Genomic DNA, 16142 nt, shown 5'->3' with positions numbered 1-16142 from the left:
TGTGTGTGTGTGTGTGTGTGTGAGTGAGTGAGTGAGTGATTTCAGCCCTCCTCCCCGTTCTCGGTTGAGTTGTGGAGTCAGTCCACATATTTTGTGCCCGAACTTTGTAGGGCTGTTAAGCCACGTAACATTATCCCACACAATAGTATCACAATAATTGGATTCTGAAGTGATGGTTGTGGTGTCAGAAAGCTTTGAGGATCACAAGAGGTTGTGCCCGGTAGGTTGTAAAAATGGGAACAACCAGGAGAGCGTCAAAGATGAAGGAAAACGAGCCTTCAAGCGGAAAGAAAAATGGAGGAGAGGGAAGAAAAAGAAAAGGCAGGAGCGGGCGGGTGGAAACTGCGGGACTGATTTAGTGCCGGTATCCGCAGGGGGGGCTCCTCTGTCAGTGCCTGCCGCTGCTCTGGACAGAATGGGGGGGGAGGGGGGGTGAAAAGAAGAGCCCTTTTGGGGTCATGTAAGCTATTACTCATTCTTTGCCACTAGAGAGATTTCCACCCCATAGATGACCAGGACACCAAGGTAAATTACTTTCCTCTTAGAAAGAGAATCGTTCAGGTTAATTGAACCTGGGAGGCGTATATGCTATGATGGGAAGGGACATTTATTATGTTCCCCCGAACTAGGCTTCCCCTCGAAGACTGTATTGGGCCTTTTTCAGATTAATTGTCAAAGCAGGAAGGTTTATGTGTGGATATTGACAAGCAGTGTGGTATATACAGAACCCTTAACTCACAAGCTAAAATATTGAAGTAATAAATTCAGATTGGAAAGTAAACACTTCATGGCACCTTAATTACCTGTTCCCGAAACTTAGAGCCAGGAGGGTGCAGTTTCAGACAAACAGCATCTAAGCGCTTCTGTAGTTCCAATGTGCTCAAATGTAGTTTTCATACCATTAGCAAAATTGTGAGTTGGTCTTTTCATCCACGGAACAAACCTGGTGGTTCTCATTAGTGGTGATCCTAATCAAAGTGGCAAAAGTGATAAAAACCTGGTCTTTATGAACACATAAAAGAGATAGGGCTGTATTTTCTCAAACAGGAAAGGATTCTGCATTTGCGTTTAAAAAGAGTAACAAACAATATTGTAACTCTCCCCGCTGAAGTAGCACGGACTCAAGAATTTGGTGGTTGCATGCAGATTTTAAGCTTGGAAAAACAGAGTTGTGTGTTGGGAAAGTACTTTATGCTTAGTAGTATGGAAAATGATTTTATCAGGAGCTCTGAACTTGACATTGAGGATGTCTTACATTGAACTATTTCAGGTAATAGGTGACTGGCAACTGTGAAAAGCCACATTTTATTTTAGGGGAAAGTGTGTTTAGGGAAGACATAACCGGTTGAGAGGGTAGAAGTGGGGGAGGGAAAGGTACAAAAACGTTTAGAGACGGCATTTCTCTTCCTCCCTCCAGCACCTCATACAGTGTACTTGCTTTTGTCTGTTCAGTGAGTTAAAAGAACATTCTAGAGAAATTGCTTTAGATAAAGGGATATGCCTTATTGTGGAGGAACTACTCTGAGGTCAGAGAGTTGCTAATGGGATCGAGGTTGAGATGAAGGGTAAAGGTGTCTGTTCCCCCTTTTGGGGATTTCCTGCCACGCGTTTTCTATTTCTTTCCATTGGCGTGGTCACGGTGTTCTTGGCATGGTCACGGTGTTCTTGGTGGCCAGGTGAGAAACAGTAAAGTCCTGATTTTTGATGAAGCTCTCAAACCCATCAAATTAGATAAAATAGTTACATTGTTTACTTTGCTGATGCCTAACTAAAGGTAGCAAACAAAGGCACTGTCACCAGGGAATCAGGTAACAATGAAGGGACAGAGAGAGCCTTTCTTTTTCTTACTTAAATTTCTAAGCTGCAGCAATTCAAAGTAAAAACAATTGTCAGAGAAAGTTAACATTAATGCAAATAGGATTTTTTTTTTAAAGAAAGAAAAGCAAATTACTGTTGTTTCCTAACCTTACTATCATAAGTCAGAGGAAGTTTTTGTTTTTGTTACTGGGTTTTTGTTTGCTTATTGTTTTGCTAGAGTGAGGGTACTTTTTTCTCTTTTTCTCCACTACTTTCTCTTTAAAAAAAATTTTAATGTCTATTTATTTTTGAGAGAGACATACACACACAGACTATGAGTGGGGGAGGAACAGAGAGAGAGGGAGACACAGAATCCGAAGCAGGCGCCAGGCTCTGAGCTGTCAGCACAGAGCCCAATGCGGGGCTCGAACCCACAGACTGAAATCATGACCTGAGCCCAAGTTGGATGTTCAACCGACTGAGCTGCCGCGGCGCCTTATCTCTACCAGTTTCTGAAACTTACAAAAGTTCAGACAAGGTAGAAGACAAATTCCAGTCTGTTTCCTCTTTGTCCGTCAGTCTGGAAAGGGCTTCGCTCAAATAGTTGGATTCAAGGAATGCTCTTTCAGCGCTGACTCATTCTTAGGATAGTTGGGCAGCAGGCTCGTGCTGCTGCCCCCGCATCTGGAAAGCCTTCCGGGACTAGGCTGATGCCCACAAGATGCACGTCCCTGTCGCCTGCGGGGGGCACCAGCCAGTTTGACACCCGGGCCTGTGCTGTGGGTCCTTGGAGAGTTTTCTCCCGTTTGATGCGCCGGGCCGTGCCTCTGAGTAAACATTTGCGAGCTGGGTCCAGCACCCCTGTCAGCTCACAGGGGGTTTTCAGTGTATACCTGATACTTTAGGATAATAGTAAAAAGAGGACCAGGTTTTAGTCAGGGATGATCGTGTTAATTTTGAGCTATGCCACTTTGGAAAGTCAGGAGCTGGTAGTTCTCACTGATAACGGGGGACAGTGAGATCTGCCTAACAGCCCGGCTGTGAAAATCAGAGTCAATTAAATGTGATTACAGATCTGCGTGAAAATATCTCTCACATCGTAAAGAACTCCTTAAACGTAAATGGTTGTCTTTGCAGCCGTATAGCAAACATTTCTTGAACATTCGTGAGGTGCTGGGTACTTCTGGGGGCTGCTCTGCATAAACGGGTAGGAAATGACCGATGGACGTGTGTGAGGGCTTCCTAGGCAGAGGGACGGCTTGGGCAAAGGCACAGGGGCTCAGGAAAGCAACTCTAAGCAAGCATTCACTGTGGCTGGCGCAGAGAGAACTTACTAGAAGGGCGTAGAAGGAAGTGCAGCTGAAAGGCAGTCAGGCATTAAATCAGAAAGAACCAAAAGAGTGAGATCTGTACCGTGAAGGTAATGAGAAGGATTTGGGTCAGTGACGTGATCAGCTCTCCATCTGAAAGGGGCCACTGGTGGCATGTGAGGGACAGATTGGTGGCGAGCCAAACTAGAGGCAGAAAAAAACAAAATGGGAGGTTTTGTAGTAATTGCACGAAGAAATGAGCAGACGTCGGTGGCGGTAGAGGGGCGGCGAGTAGGGCGCAGGGCCCTCGGAGAGAGGTCCCGTTGGCTGGTTTGGTGGGTTCGGTGCTGTCGGATGTGAAGAGGCAGAAGCCACGGATGCCTCACAGGTGACGGGGGGATTGTTCTGCTCATGCTTGAAATCCAGAACACGGATGAAGGAAAGAGGGCCTTTCTCTTTTTAAGGAATGTAAGAAGTGCGGACGTGATGAGTTCAGTTCCTTTGAACACCCATCTTCTAAATTGGGATGTCCCTTAAGTAGCAGTTGGACATGGAGGTCACGGCCTAAAGAAAGAAATCTGAGATTAAGGTAGAACTTTAGATGAAGCATTCAGTAATTAAAGTAAAAATATGAATGATTCTCCCCTCCCCCCAGGGAGAGGATGTGGAATGAGAAGAGAGTCAAGGTTGGAGCCTTGGGGTACACGGTTGTTTGACATGAGGAGGGAGGTGCAGGGGAAGAACCCAAGGGGACGAAAGGGGCGTGGCCAGAAGAGGAAGCTCAAAATGTGGAAAGATTAATAAAACAGAATCCCTCGTCTTGAGGGGTTCATGCATTAGTTCTGTTCTCTTCCCCCTGCCGTGGAATGCATGACCCAGTTTATCAAACTGTTATCGGTTTATTAAAGTAACTGCAAAACTATCAGTTACTTTGTTAACAAGAAATGAGAATTTCTTGATATTTGTGGTTTTTCACAATCTCCATTTGGAACAACAGTTCAGGTAAAATGCAGCTTCAGGAGTTATGGTGATGCCCCAGACAAATTTCGTCCTTACAAAAAAGTGGGTAAAAGTCCCTTTTGTATTTGTTGGAGGTAAAATAACTGTTAACTTGCTAGTGAAGACTGACAATAACCCGTTCTTAAGATTTCAGCTTTTACTACATCTCACTGGTTAGCTCAGATATCTAACTAGGCTGCATAAATAAGCCAAATTAATATTTTAGCAAACTTTTACTCGGGTATTAGTTTTCAGAGCATTGCTCAGTAAAAACAATACTGAAAGCACTGAATGACCCAGTCATTTGAAATTCTAATAAAACCCTTTCTGAATTTACATATGAAAAGTGATAGGTTGTTATGATACATAAGTGTTGATTGAGCTTGGGAGATCTCCCTATATAATAAGTCTAAAATATCTTAAATTACCAGTGGAATATAGGATTCTTACATTAATTGTGCAGGACTGGTTATTCAGACTGTGTTTGAAATGAACCAGTATCGAGTTAAAAATGAATCGTTTAAAAAATTTGCCTGTTTTTGAAAAAGCCAGTTGATTTAATTTGCTTGCTTAAAATCAAAACAAAGTCAATTGGTTAGAAGTCTGGAGATAACGTGTTTTTTTTTTAAATAAATTCTTAACTTTTATCTTGTTCAAGAAAGATTTGAAATAGCTGCTAGAAACCAAAAGGGATGTGCTTTGGGGAGCTCCGAGCCAGTTAAAAGAAAGGCAAACAATGGGTAACCTTCTCAAAGTCCTAGTCACGATAAGCCCATTGTTTCCATTAACGTATAACGTGCCTGGGAGATAAAGGTTACATATTAAATATTTGACTCTAACTCCACGTGGGTGATGGCAACCATGGTTATCAAACATTTTCAATGTTTTTCGTTCTATAAGAGAACTACACATTTCCTGCTGTGTGGTATTTCTTCCGGACCGCCCTGCCCGACGTGCCCCGGAGCGGCAAGTGTTTCTCCAGCCCACGGTGTTTGAGCGTGAGCCCGGGTTCTTGGGTGCGGCCAGGAGTCGGGTGGCCCAAGGCAGTCAGGCATCCACGGTACGTGTAAGCAAGGTTACACCGAGATCAGCCGGCCTGACTCCAGGCCTGTGCCGCCCCACGGACGAGCTCTTAGAAGCCGGAGAAATTAACTAAAGCTCTGCCGGCTTCAATTTCCCCATTTGAAAAATGAAAATAATAAAGCGAACCCTCATGGGGTCTGTAGAGTTTAAATGAAAGATTCCATACAACGTGTTTCAGTACCTAGAGCCTCTGGCACCCAATACGCACACTCTATATAAAGGCTAATTCGCAATCATCATTGCCGTTACTGTTACCGGTTAGCGGCAGGATTCAGCCATGCTTCTCAAAGTGTGGTCCGTCTGTTACTGGTCTGCCGTGAGGTAAGGGGCTTGCGGCAGGTGTCCGGAGACTGGGCACTGGTCATGCTGTTTCGCTGAGCTGACATTTTTAATAGCAGGACTTCCTCAATGAAGGAAGCAGTGCGTTGATTACATTTGGAGCAAGCTCTTTATAGCGCCACAAATAGGCATTTTGAATAGACTCGGCATGGAATGTTGGATCAGTGATCCTGTTCGCTAAAAAGTAATGGGCTTTTACCCTGAAGACAGTTGTTAGTCACTCGAAATTCTTCATTAACCTTCTCTATTCTAAACATTATGGGCTACAAGGATATCGTTTATTTCAGCAAATACTTATTGATCACGTAGTCTGTACAAAGCCTTGTATCTTACTTCGTAGAAGTTGTAAAGAGGGCTTGGAAATGGATCTTGACTTTAGGAAGTCTGCCGTGAACCTACAGCATGAGGACAAAGTGAAAATCTGAATAACTGTGTTGAGCGTGTGTACTGAGTGTATTACTATTACAGTTTTGTTCCAAAGGCTCCACATAGACGGATGTCTCCTTTTATGAAGCTACGCCTGAAATAGCCAGAATTATTACTTTTTATTTTTCAGCACTTAGACTATCGTAATAGAGATCAGAGCTCACTTTATCGAGGGCGGTGTTCCTCCTAGGAGATTCAGAAATCTGGGACACTGGGGAATATCTGAGTTTGGGGGTACAAATGACAAAAGGACAACTTTTTAAGCTTAGTGTTAATAGAAGATTCAACCTTAGTTTTTTTATTTTCTGACCGGTTCTGTTGTGTACAAATATATTAGTAATAGAAAATTTACTGCTGTATAGAATATAAAGAGACATTACATAGATCCTAAAATATTTTTAAAGGTTCAATACAAATTAGCACGGATTCTTCAAGAAAAATTTGTGGGTCCAATAGGGTCAAAACAGACTTGGGAGTCCTATAAAAAGAATAATTTTTTGAAAGGTAAGGGGTGTGTGCGTGTATGTGTGTGCGTGTGCACACACGTGTGCATGCACATGGGTTCATTCCCTTTCCTCCCACAGCCCTTTTTCCAAAGGGGGGCGATGAAAAGGATCTGTAAATTAGATCACAGAACAGAGGGTTTTCATAGACCTATGAGAAGATGATTTAAAATGCTCAAGAAATGTTAGTTTTTAATCTTAAGATTTTTTTTTTAGTCGAAGATGATTTACTGACCTGCGTGGGTAAGCAGATCATAGCTCTGGAACAGGTCTGCTCCATCCTGCCATTTGCCTTAAACTGTTACCAGCTCTCCTACAACTTGATCCACTAATGACTTTAAGAAAATTATAAATTTTAGTACTAAAAAAGAGAGAAATACATCAAATTTAGGAGGAGAATTAAAAGAAAAATCAGAAGTATAAAAAGTAAGAATTCGGATTAAGAAATGACTGGGTGAGTTAGACCCCTGGCACTTGAAACACTGGCCCTTCGGCACATCAAGTCCTTGGGGATGTGGCCCCATCTCCCCTGAGTACCCGTCTGTACCAGAGCCCCTCTCTCTCTCCTTTGACGTATGAGCCACACCTTCCTTCTTTTAGTTACTTGACCACACGACTAAGTCCCCGTGTCCCAGGCCATCTCTGTGTCACACCCCATGCTCTGCCCGTTGGACGGCAAGCTCCCTGAGGGCAGGAACCAGACCTGCCTGTCTGCTCGGTGGCACCTCCCTGTCCGCAGGGCAGACAATGGCTGGACACTCAGGTCCTGGCCAAGTCCACGAATGAAAGACCAGAAATGTAGGTGTGGAGGATGAGAAAACTTGAGGCTAGAGAGAACCTCTTTGACCATGAATTTAATACCTGTAATAAAACACACAGATCTTAAAAGTGGAAAATCCCTGAAGAACAGAAAGCGATTCGGTCATGATCCGCTCAGCCTCTACTTGCTAACTGAGCACCCACCGTACCTGGGCTCAGACTGTGGAACTCACCCAAGAGGATATCGCTCTGCTAACGGTCTGAGTAGAGAGCCTCAAGGCATGGGGAACGGATAGTAAGTGGTACAGACGGTTGAGGAGTTTCTGAATCCGTAAGGATGTTGCTCCCCAGCCATGGTCAGCTCCGGGGAGCTGTGGCGATCGGGGGCCTGCAGCAAGCGTGATGGGCACTCCGTCACCTCTCAGTGCAGCTCGATGACTCTGGAAAAGAGCGCGAGAGACACACCTTCACTGTGGAAACAGGAGTTAACTATGGTTTGCGTGTATGATTCAAGGAAAACCAAAAGCCCGTGCCGACATTTCAGTTTTAGGATCTGGGAATTCACCAGTATTTCAGGCCTTTGCCTTCAGAAATCCAGAAGCCCAGTGACGGTAGGGTGTCCCCAGCATCTCGGCCTGACATGAAGGCCCAGGGACATGGGAGGAACCAAATCTTGAGGAGCCATAACGGACTTTGTCCCTGACACAATGTAGGGCAACTTGGGAAGTTGAATAAAAATATCTCTGAAGCGCTAACAGCCTTCCCTCAACAAATACTTACGCAGGCTTAGTATAGGGGGACCCTGCGGTGGACAGCGGGGAGACACAGCTCCCTGAGGTGCTCGCTGCATCCAGAAACCAGGTGAACGGGGAAAAGTGCCTGCTTTGTTAGACGGCGGTGAGCAGCAAGGGGTAAAACCAAGCGGAAAAAGAGGTTATGGGAAGTGGGTCTGGGTCATGGGGATGTGGGTCAAAGCTTAGGGTGCCCTCACCAAGTGAACGTTTGATAGAAATCTTTATTACGAAAGGGTCCTCGCCTTGGGGACCCCTGAGGAAAGGACATCTCAGAGAGAGAGGGGTGCATGACGTCCCAAGCTCTGCACACATCGGCGTGTTGGAGGAACACCGAGGGGCCTTGGGGCCAGAAGTGGGGAGGGGAGTTGGAAATGAGGGCGGGCCAACGCTGGACCCAGAACCAGCAGGCCCCTCGGTCCTGCGAAGTGTCTGGGGTTTTCCTTGGAGTAAGAGGAGCTGGGAAGCGGTAGAGACTTGTGAGCGGGGGGAAACAGGCTGACTCTAACGGGGCCGCGTGACCGGGTGGGGAGCGACAGCGGGGCTGAGGGCCGGTCCCGAGGCCGCTCACGGTGGCCGCTCACGGTGCTCGGTGCGGTTCCGAAGCAGAACTGACACCTGTCGTTTTCTGTTGCTCCCGCGGCAGATCACTGCAGTGAGCGGTAACTCCCCGCCGCGCAGCTGCCCCGGTTAGAGGCCCACCAGGATTCTCCCTGGGTTAGGAAGGAGGGCTCGGCGGGACCGTGTTCCTTTCCGGAGACTCTTCGAGAGAATACATTTCCTTGTCTGCTCTTAGAGGCCACCGTCCGGTTCCTTGGCGCGTGGCCCTCCCCCCCGTCTTCAAAGCCAGCAACACCGCCTCCCTCTGACCCTTCTTCCAGAGTCCGTCTCCCTCGGGCTGTAACTGGGAAGGGTCATCTGATTTCCGGACTCACGATCAGATCGGACTCACCGGGATTGGCTCCATGTCTCGAGGTCTGTAGCTCCGTGACGTCTCAGTCCTCTTTGGCGTACGAAGTAAAGATCTACAGATTCCAGGGATTAGGACGTGCACATCATCATAGGCAGGGGAATTTGAGGTAAAGAGAAATCAAGAATAACACCAAGATTTTTGGTCTGGGCAATGGAAAGGGAGGAAGTAATCGAGAAGGGGAGGATCAGGTTTGTGGCGTTGGGGTAAACATCAGTTTAGGACGTGTTGAAATTCTTGTCGGGTATCCAAGTTGGGGGTGACGAGTCAGTAGTTGAACACAGGAGACTGAAGTTCAAGAGCCAGGATTGACAGGACCTGTAAATGGGAGTCCTTCACGTATGGATGGCTTTGAAGCCGCGAGACTAGAGGAGACTGCCCTGGCCTGTTAGATCTCCGCCAAGTCCTAACGTTGTGCATTTGGGAATTTGATAGGTGCGAGGAATATATATTTAGAGTGAATTGAACGTGGAGAAAAATGAAGAAGAGGAGCGTTGGACTGTGAAACCTAAACCAGAGTCTCTCCGGACAGATTTCACAACCTTATTTTACTTAACCCCTTGCAGACTTTATCTTTCCTGTACTGTGAACCGGATTTCTAGAATTACCGCACCAGCGACAAGCGTCTGAATGACTAAGATGTAGCTCATCTTACACCAACTTCTGATTCTTTATTGTTGAGGTGATTTCATGTTATGTCAGGTCTGTATTATATTAATAAATACGCGTTTAAAAGTTGTAGTAGACTCACTTCAAAGGGCAGTGTGTGACAGACTATGGAGTCCCCAGTTTATAGGTAAGATAGCTTTGACAAGGAGCAGATCCCAAATCTTGCGGATTCTCAGAGTGCAGTGTGGTTTCTCCTGCTAACAGAACAATTTTTATTAAGTTTTGAGTGGCATGTAACCTACCATATTTGCTTTCTGTTACTTAGGATGGTGTTATTAAATCTGCCAAAGGCCGAAACATGGATCTCTCGTATATATATTTAATTATATCCAAGAAACTATTAGTATGTCTCATGTCAGTTGCAGGACAAATGCAGAGAGGTGTTGTACATCATGATGAGTCTGCCACTGCCCCGTCTAAATCTGGAGCTCCAAACTATCGGGCAGCAAGAAGTCCATCTGGGTGGTGCAGGTAGACGTCACAGACTTCATAGCTTTGCTCAGACTCCTTGGATTCAGTATAGAACCCTGTGGGGACCCCGCCTTTACAAGTCTTTCTGTCTGATGGAGTGTAACTGGCTTCTGACATGCCGGGTAGGAGGGCAGGTGGAAACGTAGAGGGGCCGCCGCAGACAAGCACGCTGAACACAGTGGGATGTGGGTACTGAGTCCTTGCAGAAACGCGGTCTTCAGAGCAGCAGTCTGGCCTTTGACCCCTGGACGCTTGAGCGAAGTCTGAGGACATCATTCTGTTTAGGAACTGATGTCATGGTGATCCTGAGTCATGAAAGGAAAGCTAGATCACTTTAGGAGGCAGAGCTTTGGTTATCTGTTGCTGCCAGACACACCACCCTGGAACGTAGCAGCTTCCAGAAGCGATGACACTGTGTTCCCCGTCACAGTTCTTTGGGTTGACTGGGGTCCTGTGGGTGCTGCTTTTGCTGGCTGTCATGCTGGCTGCGCCTGTGGTCATCTGGAGACCTGACTGGGCGGGGGCACTCTCCATGGCTTACCCACATGGCATGTCCGTGCTTTCCATCAGCAGACGCCCGACTGTGGTCTCTTCCCAGCGGCCTCTTCATGTGGCTTGGGCATCTCCCACAATAACAGTTGGCTCCAAGGGGGGTGGTTCAGGCATGTGAATACCTTGGAAGTGGCTCGGCGTCACTTGACTGCATTCCTTTGATGGCAGAGATTCACAGGGCACGCTCGGACTGGAGGGACAGGACATGAGCGTCCGCTCTCCGGGGAAGCAGTGGCCGAACAGGTGCCGCCATCTTGAAGCGCCCGTGCCGGCGCCCCGGGCGGTGTAGCTGTGCGCATGCGTGCAGTGAGGGCGCGGGGACCCTGCGGTCTCCAGGAAGATGACTTCCCGGAAACTTGTCTCTTCCCCGCGGGTTCAAAGTGCTCGATCCTTTATAAATAAGATTTTGCTTTAATTACAAGATGATTTCACCTTTAAGGAGTATTGTAAAACTAAGAGGAGCATTTCAAGGGTGTATATTTGGTTAAAATAATAGCTGTGCATTTCTTTATTTTTAGGTAAAGCTGTTTAGAAATAGTACAGTGAGAGCAGACATTGGTCATAGCAACAATTTAGTGTACGTGTAGAATGAGAACCCTTAGAAGGGATTCTAATCAGAATAAAGAAGCTGAATATAAATCTAAATGTCAGCGTCCCGTAAGCAGCGGGATTTTCTGATCCTTGGAAACCTCAAAGTTAGCTTGTCCTGTGATCTCAAGACACCTTGTTTCTTGGAGCATTTCTGCCGGCCTGGTCTCACCCATGGGGGCGGCAAAGAGCTTGGACATTGATCCGTATTACATTGGTGTTACCACATCACTGTGATTCCCTTTTAATTTTGAAACAATTGAACTTTGAAGAAGTCTACCTTTGAAGAGCCCCAACATCTTTCCCCACCCTCCACCCCCAACTCTGGTTATTAGCTTCCCCCTCATTTGGCCTATTTGTGTGTGAATTTTAAAACTCTTGGTCCTGACCTCAAGTGTGTGTGGAGCGGGGGGGTGGCTGGCTTATTAACTGAGGCCCCAGGGAGGCACGGGGTTTCTTGAGCGTTTCACTGTTTCCCTGGAGCCTGGCCTGACCAGTGGGGAAGGCTTTTCCATTATGTAGGATGACGAGTTAGCCCTTTGAACCCCAACGGTTTAAAGCAATAGTTAGGATAAATGAGGTGCTGTAAAAAGAGGGATTTAACTGACAGTATCGTGAATGGCATTTTGTGCTTTGTTCTTTTTTACCTGAGTTTTCCTGTCTTTTTAGTGTCCACCTGCTTAATGTGAAAAGAGGCTTATTTTCAGCAATATTGATTGGATTTTTAAAAACCACTCCTGACTCGGAAGATCACTAGGGAATAAGTTACTGGTGTTGATTTGCCCCGGCTGGGGGAATGTCTCGTCTCCATTTAAATTAAATGTTTCCTTTTATTGCCTCTTGAATCTGACATTTTGAGCTCAAGACCCTGGAACCTCAAGAAACATTCTTGAGATTTCTGGTTGAATTACACAGATACGACCTGATTAATAAAAGCTAGTGATAGCCTCAAATGGAAAAAAAAAAAAGAAATCCACTTCCCTCGCTTGACATTGTAAACTGGCACGGGCACATGTAAAATGAAGTTTTAAAAAATACTCTTTTAAAAAAAGTAAATAATACTCTCTTTTAAACTAGAGGATTTCTTAATTTAAAAAGTAGAGAGAGAGAGAGAGAGACTGTCTCGTAACCAGTATCGGGGGAACGCTCACTGGACCCCCACAGCCTTCCCCGTTACAGGGTCAGGGCCTGCGATCAAGGTCAGGCCCAGAGCACCCGGCCCCGCGTGGAACCGTCTCTACGGCTGTGAATTCTTCCTTCACAGGCTTTCAAACAGGCGGCGGAAATGACACTCAGTAGCCAGTTCACAGAAAAAACACCCGTGCCTTTCCTGCTGACCATCTTGTATGTGTTTCTGACTTTCCTTCCTTGTTGGTTTGTTGGCAGCGTGGTTTCCGGACAGCCATGTAACGTGCTGCAGAGTGTGCAGGGAGCCGCTAAGGGGACGCAGCAGGGACGACCAGACCCGAGGAACTCAGCTTGCCCCAAGGCCGTGAACTGACGTCTTGGCAATTAAGACATCGGAGTCTGCGTCCGTCGACCTTCAGGCCCACTGGCGTGGGTGACTGGGGGGGGGACCTGAATGTCGAGGGCCAGCTGCTGAGGCCCCTCTCGGACACGATGGAGGAGGAGCTGGAGTGTCCGAACTCCGCGTCCGAGAAGCGCTACTTCCCAGAGTCCCTCGATTCCAGCGACGGGGACGAGGAGGGCGCTTTGGCCTGCGAGGACTTGGAACTCAACCCTTTTGACGGACTGCCTTACTCATCACGTTATTATAAACTTCTGAAAGAAAGGGAAGATCTCCCGATATGGAAAGAGAAGTACTCCTTTATGGAGAATCTGCTTCAGAATCAAATTGTGATCGTTTCAGGAGATGCGAAGTGTGGCAAGAGCTCCCAGGTGAGTGGCCGCCAGGAAACGCCGTCTGCGGCACGTTCGTGTTGCGTAAATAGTCCCAGCGTCCCAGCACGGCGCTCAGTTTTAATAATAACATGGTCGGTCAGCAATCTGTCCATTTCGGGGCGCCTGCGGGGCTCAGTCGGTTAAGCGTCTGACTTCAGCTCAGGTCATGATCTCACGGTTTGTGGGTTTGAGCCCCGCGTCGGGCTCTGTGCTGACAGCTCAGAGCCTGGAGCCTGCTTCCGATTCTGTGTCTCCCTCTCTCTCTGACCCTCCCCTGCTTGCGCTGTCGCTGTCTCTGTCTGTCTCTCAAAAATAAATAAAACATTAAAACAATTTTTTTTAAAAAAGGAATTGGTCCATTTCTCCCAGGTTGTCCAGTTTGTTGGCATATATTTTTCATAGTCTCTGATAATTGCTTGTATTTCTGAGGGATGAGTTGTGATAACCCATGTTCATTCATGGTTTTATCTATTTGGGTCCTCTCTCTCTTTTCTTTTTGAGAAGCCTGGCTAGAGGTTGATCAGCTTCATTTCTTTTTTCAGAAAACCAACTCTTCGTTTCATCGATCTGGCCTGCCGTTTGGGGTTCTGTCTTATTTATTTCTGCTCTGCTCTTTCTCTTTTCTCTTCTTCTGCAGGGTTTGGGGTTTCTTTGTTACTCTGCCTCTGGTTCGTTTAGGCGCGCTGTAAGATTTCATATCTGGGATTTTTCTTGTTTCTTGAGATAGGCCTGGATTGCAGTGTAGACAAAACAACAACAAAAAGCATTAGCAATTCAGATGCAACGGTTAAGTTACTTACCAGGTGTGATTTGTTCAAGTCAGCTGAATAAAAGTTAATCACGTGTTTGTGGGTGTTGCTCGTGTTTACTGTCCCACTACCTTTTCTCCAGAAGAGTAGATAAAAATCTATTCAGATTATTTCATGGCTTGTGTGACACATTCTAGAAGATGTGATCGATTGTTTGCTCGCCATAGATTTGGGGACTAATTGCTCTATTTACATGCCCTGGCGTCTGATGAGCCGGGGGTTTGCACACGCCTGCTGGTGGAGCTGGTTAAGCTCTAGAACTTCAGCGGCACAAGAACATTTTTATTTTCCAGACTTTACGAAGTAAGTCCGTGGTCACACATCCTCCTGGCCTGAGGTCATCCGCTTCTAGTTTGGAGGATAGCATTAGGGTAGGTGTTCATGAAAAATGTATGGTCCGGGCTGATGTTCTACTTGAACTAGATTTGATTTTCGTGGTTTCCCTTTACTTTTAAATTATAAAGTGGGGGGGAGGGGCGCCTGGGCGGCTCATTCGGTTAAGCATCCGACTTTGGCTCAGGTCACAATCTCACGGTTCGTGGGTTTGAGCCCCGCGTTGGGCTTTGTGCTGACAGCTCAGAGCCTGGAGCTGCTTCAATTCTGTGTCTCCCTCTCTCGCTGATCCTCCCCCACGCATGCTCTGTTTCTCTCTATGTCAGTCATAAATAAACATGAGAAAAATTTTAAAAAATTAAAAAGCAAGCAGTAAATACGTTTATTACAGAGTTCATGTATGGATTCTTACGAAGTGAGACCTGTAAGAAAGCATAAGGATAGCCTGACAGAACCCTTTCATTTGGCAGATGGTAAAGCTGTGGCCCAGAGAGAGTGGATACTTTGTCTAACTAATGTCACATACTTTTCTGAGTTGGAATTATAAGAATACTTTTTACTGTACGTTGCCAAATTCGGGTTGTTTGTTGCCCTTGAGGCTTCCTTGTCCTAACTTGGAGAGAGAAAGGATGGACGATAGGTGATTTTTCTTTGACTCAGAGTCACCAATGTCAGGGTTTGCTGGAAACGGTTAGCTGGTAGGGTGAATTATTGTTACAGTGAGAGCTTTTGGTTTGTCGGCAAGAAGCTGCTGATGAAAACTAAATGGGTGTCCTACTCCTGGTTTCTGTGGACATACGGCAAGTTGAAAATTATTTAAAATTGGGGGCACCTGGGTGGCTCAGTTGGTTAAGGGGCCGACTCTTGGTTTCGGCTCAGGTCATGATCTCAGGGTTCTCACGATGAGGTCAAGGCCCGTGTCGGGCTCTGTGCCGAGCCTCCTTCAGATCCCCTGTCTGCCTCTTCTTGGCCCTCCTGCTCTCTCTCAAAAATAAATAAACATTAAGAAGATTTTAATTATTTAAAGTTGTTCTTTTGCAACGATTCAGACTTACAGAGTAAGTTTGCAAAAACAGGGCAAGGATTTTCCCTACGCTGTTTACCCAGCTTCCCAGATGGTAATATTTTACCACATTTGCTTTATTATTTTCTCTCCCTCCACACATACCCACACTCACACGCACGTTCACACACAGACACGCACACTGTTTTATTCTGAACCCTCTAAAAGTTGACGATACAGTGCCCTCTGCCTCCACACCCTTCAGCAAGTATTTGCCAAAAACAGAGTGCAGCCACGCCAGGAATGTAAAACGGACACTTCACAAGTCTCTAATTTACAGACATTCAAACTTCACCAATTTTCCCACCGATGTCCTTTATAATAAACCTATTTTTCTGGCCTAGAATCCAAAGTACATCGCGCGTAACGGTCCTGTCTCTGTAATCGCCTGCAGTCTGCAGCAGCTCGGTGTTTGCTGTCCTTCCCGACCTTGACATTGTGGAAGAGTGTCCTGTAGGACAGTCCCCAGCTGGCGTCTGTCTAATGTTTCCTTAGGATTAAAGTCCAGGCGCACTTGCGTTTGTGGCAAGAAGACCACAGCAGTTCCGGGCCGCCGCCTCCCCGCGTCCTTTCCGGAGGCGTGACATCGTTTCCCCTGATGTTAATTAAATGTGACAATTGGTAAGGTGGGGACTGTCTTGTTCTTCGTTGTAAAGTTACCATCGTCCCCCATCATGTAGGGGGTGTGGGGAGGCTTGGGGGTCTTGGGGGGCTCAGTCGGTTGGGCGTCTGTCTTCCCCTCAGGTCATGATCTCACAGTTCGTGAGTTTGAGCCCCA

The 16142-nt window shown here is 46.5% G+C and overlaps 2 protein-coding genes across 2 annotated transcripts in view; one reads left to right on the top strand and one right to left on the bottom strand.

Annotated features, from left to right (window-relative positions):
• FANK1 (fibronectin type III and ankyrin repeat domains 1) overlaps nt 1-930 on the bottom strand; it is a 96114-nt gene extending 95184 nt beyond the window's left edge. The window contains exon 1 of the mRNA XM_029920608.1: nt 900-930. Coding sequence (XP_029776468.1) covers nt 900-930 — 31 coding nt within the window. The remainder of the gene's footprint in view (nt 1-899) is intronic.
• Nucleotides 931-12629: 11699 nt separating this feature from the next.
• DHX32 (DEAH-box helicase 32 (putative)) overlaps nt 12630-16142 on the top strand; it is a 33395-nt gene continuing 29882 nt past the window's right edge. Inside the window, exon 1 of the mRNA XM_029932770.1 lies at nt 12630-13156. Coding sequence (XP_029788630.1) covers nt 12878-13156 — 279 coding nt within the window. The 5' untranslated portion in view covers nt 12630-12877. The remainder of the gene's footprint in view (nt 13157-16142) is intronic.

Source organism: Suricata suricatta, chromosome 2, assembly GCF_006229205.1.
Source record: "Suricata suricatta isolate VVHF042 chromosome 2, meerkat_22Aug2017_6uvM2_HiC, whole genome shotgun sequence".
Lineage (NCBI taxonomy): Eukaryota > Metazoa > Chordata > Mammalia > Carnivora > Herpestidae > Suricata > Suricata suricatta.
The sequence above is the reverse complement of the archived record's forward strand: the minus strand, read 5'-3'. Positions and strand labels throughout refer to the sequence as shown.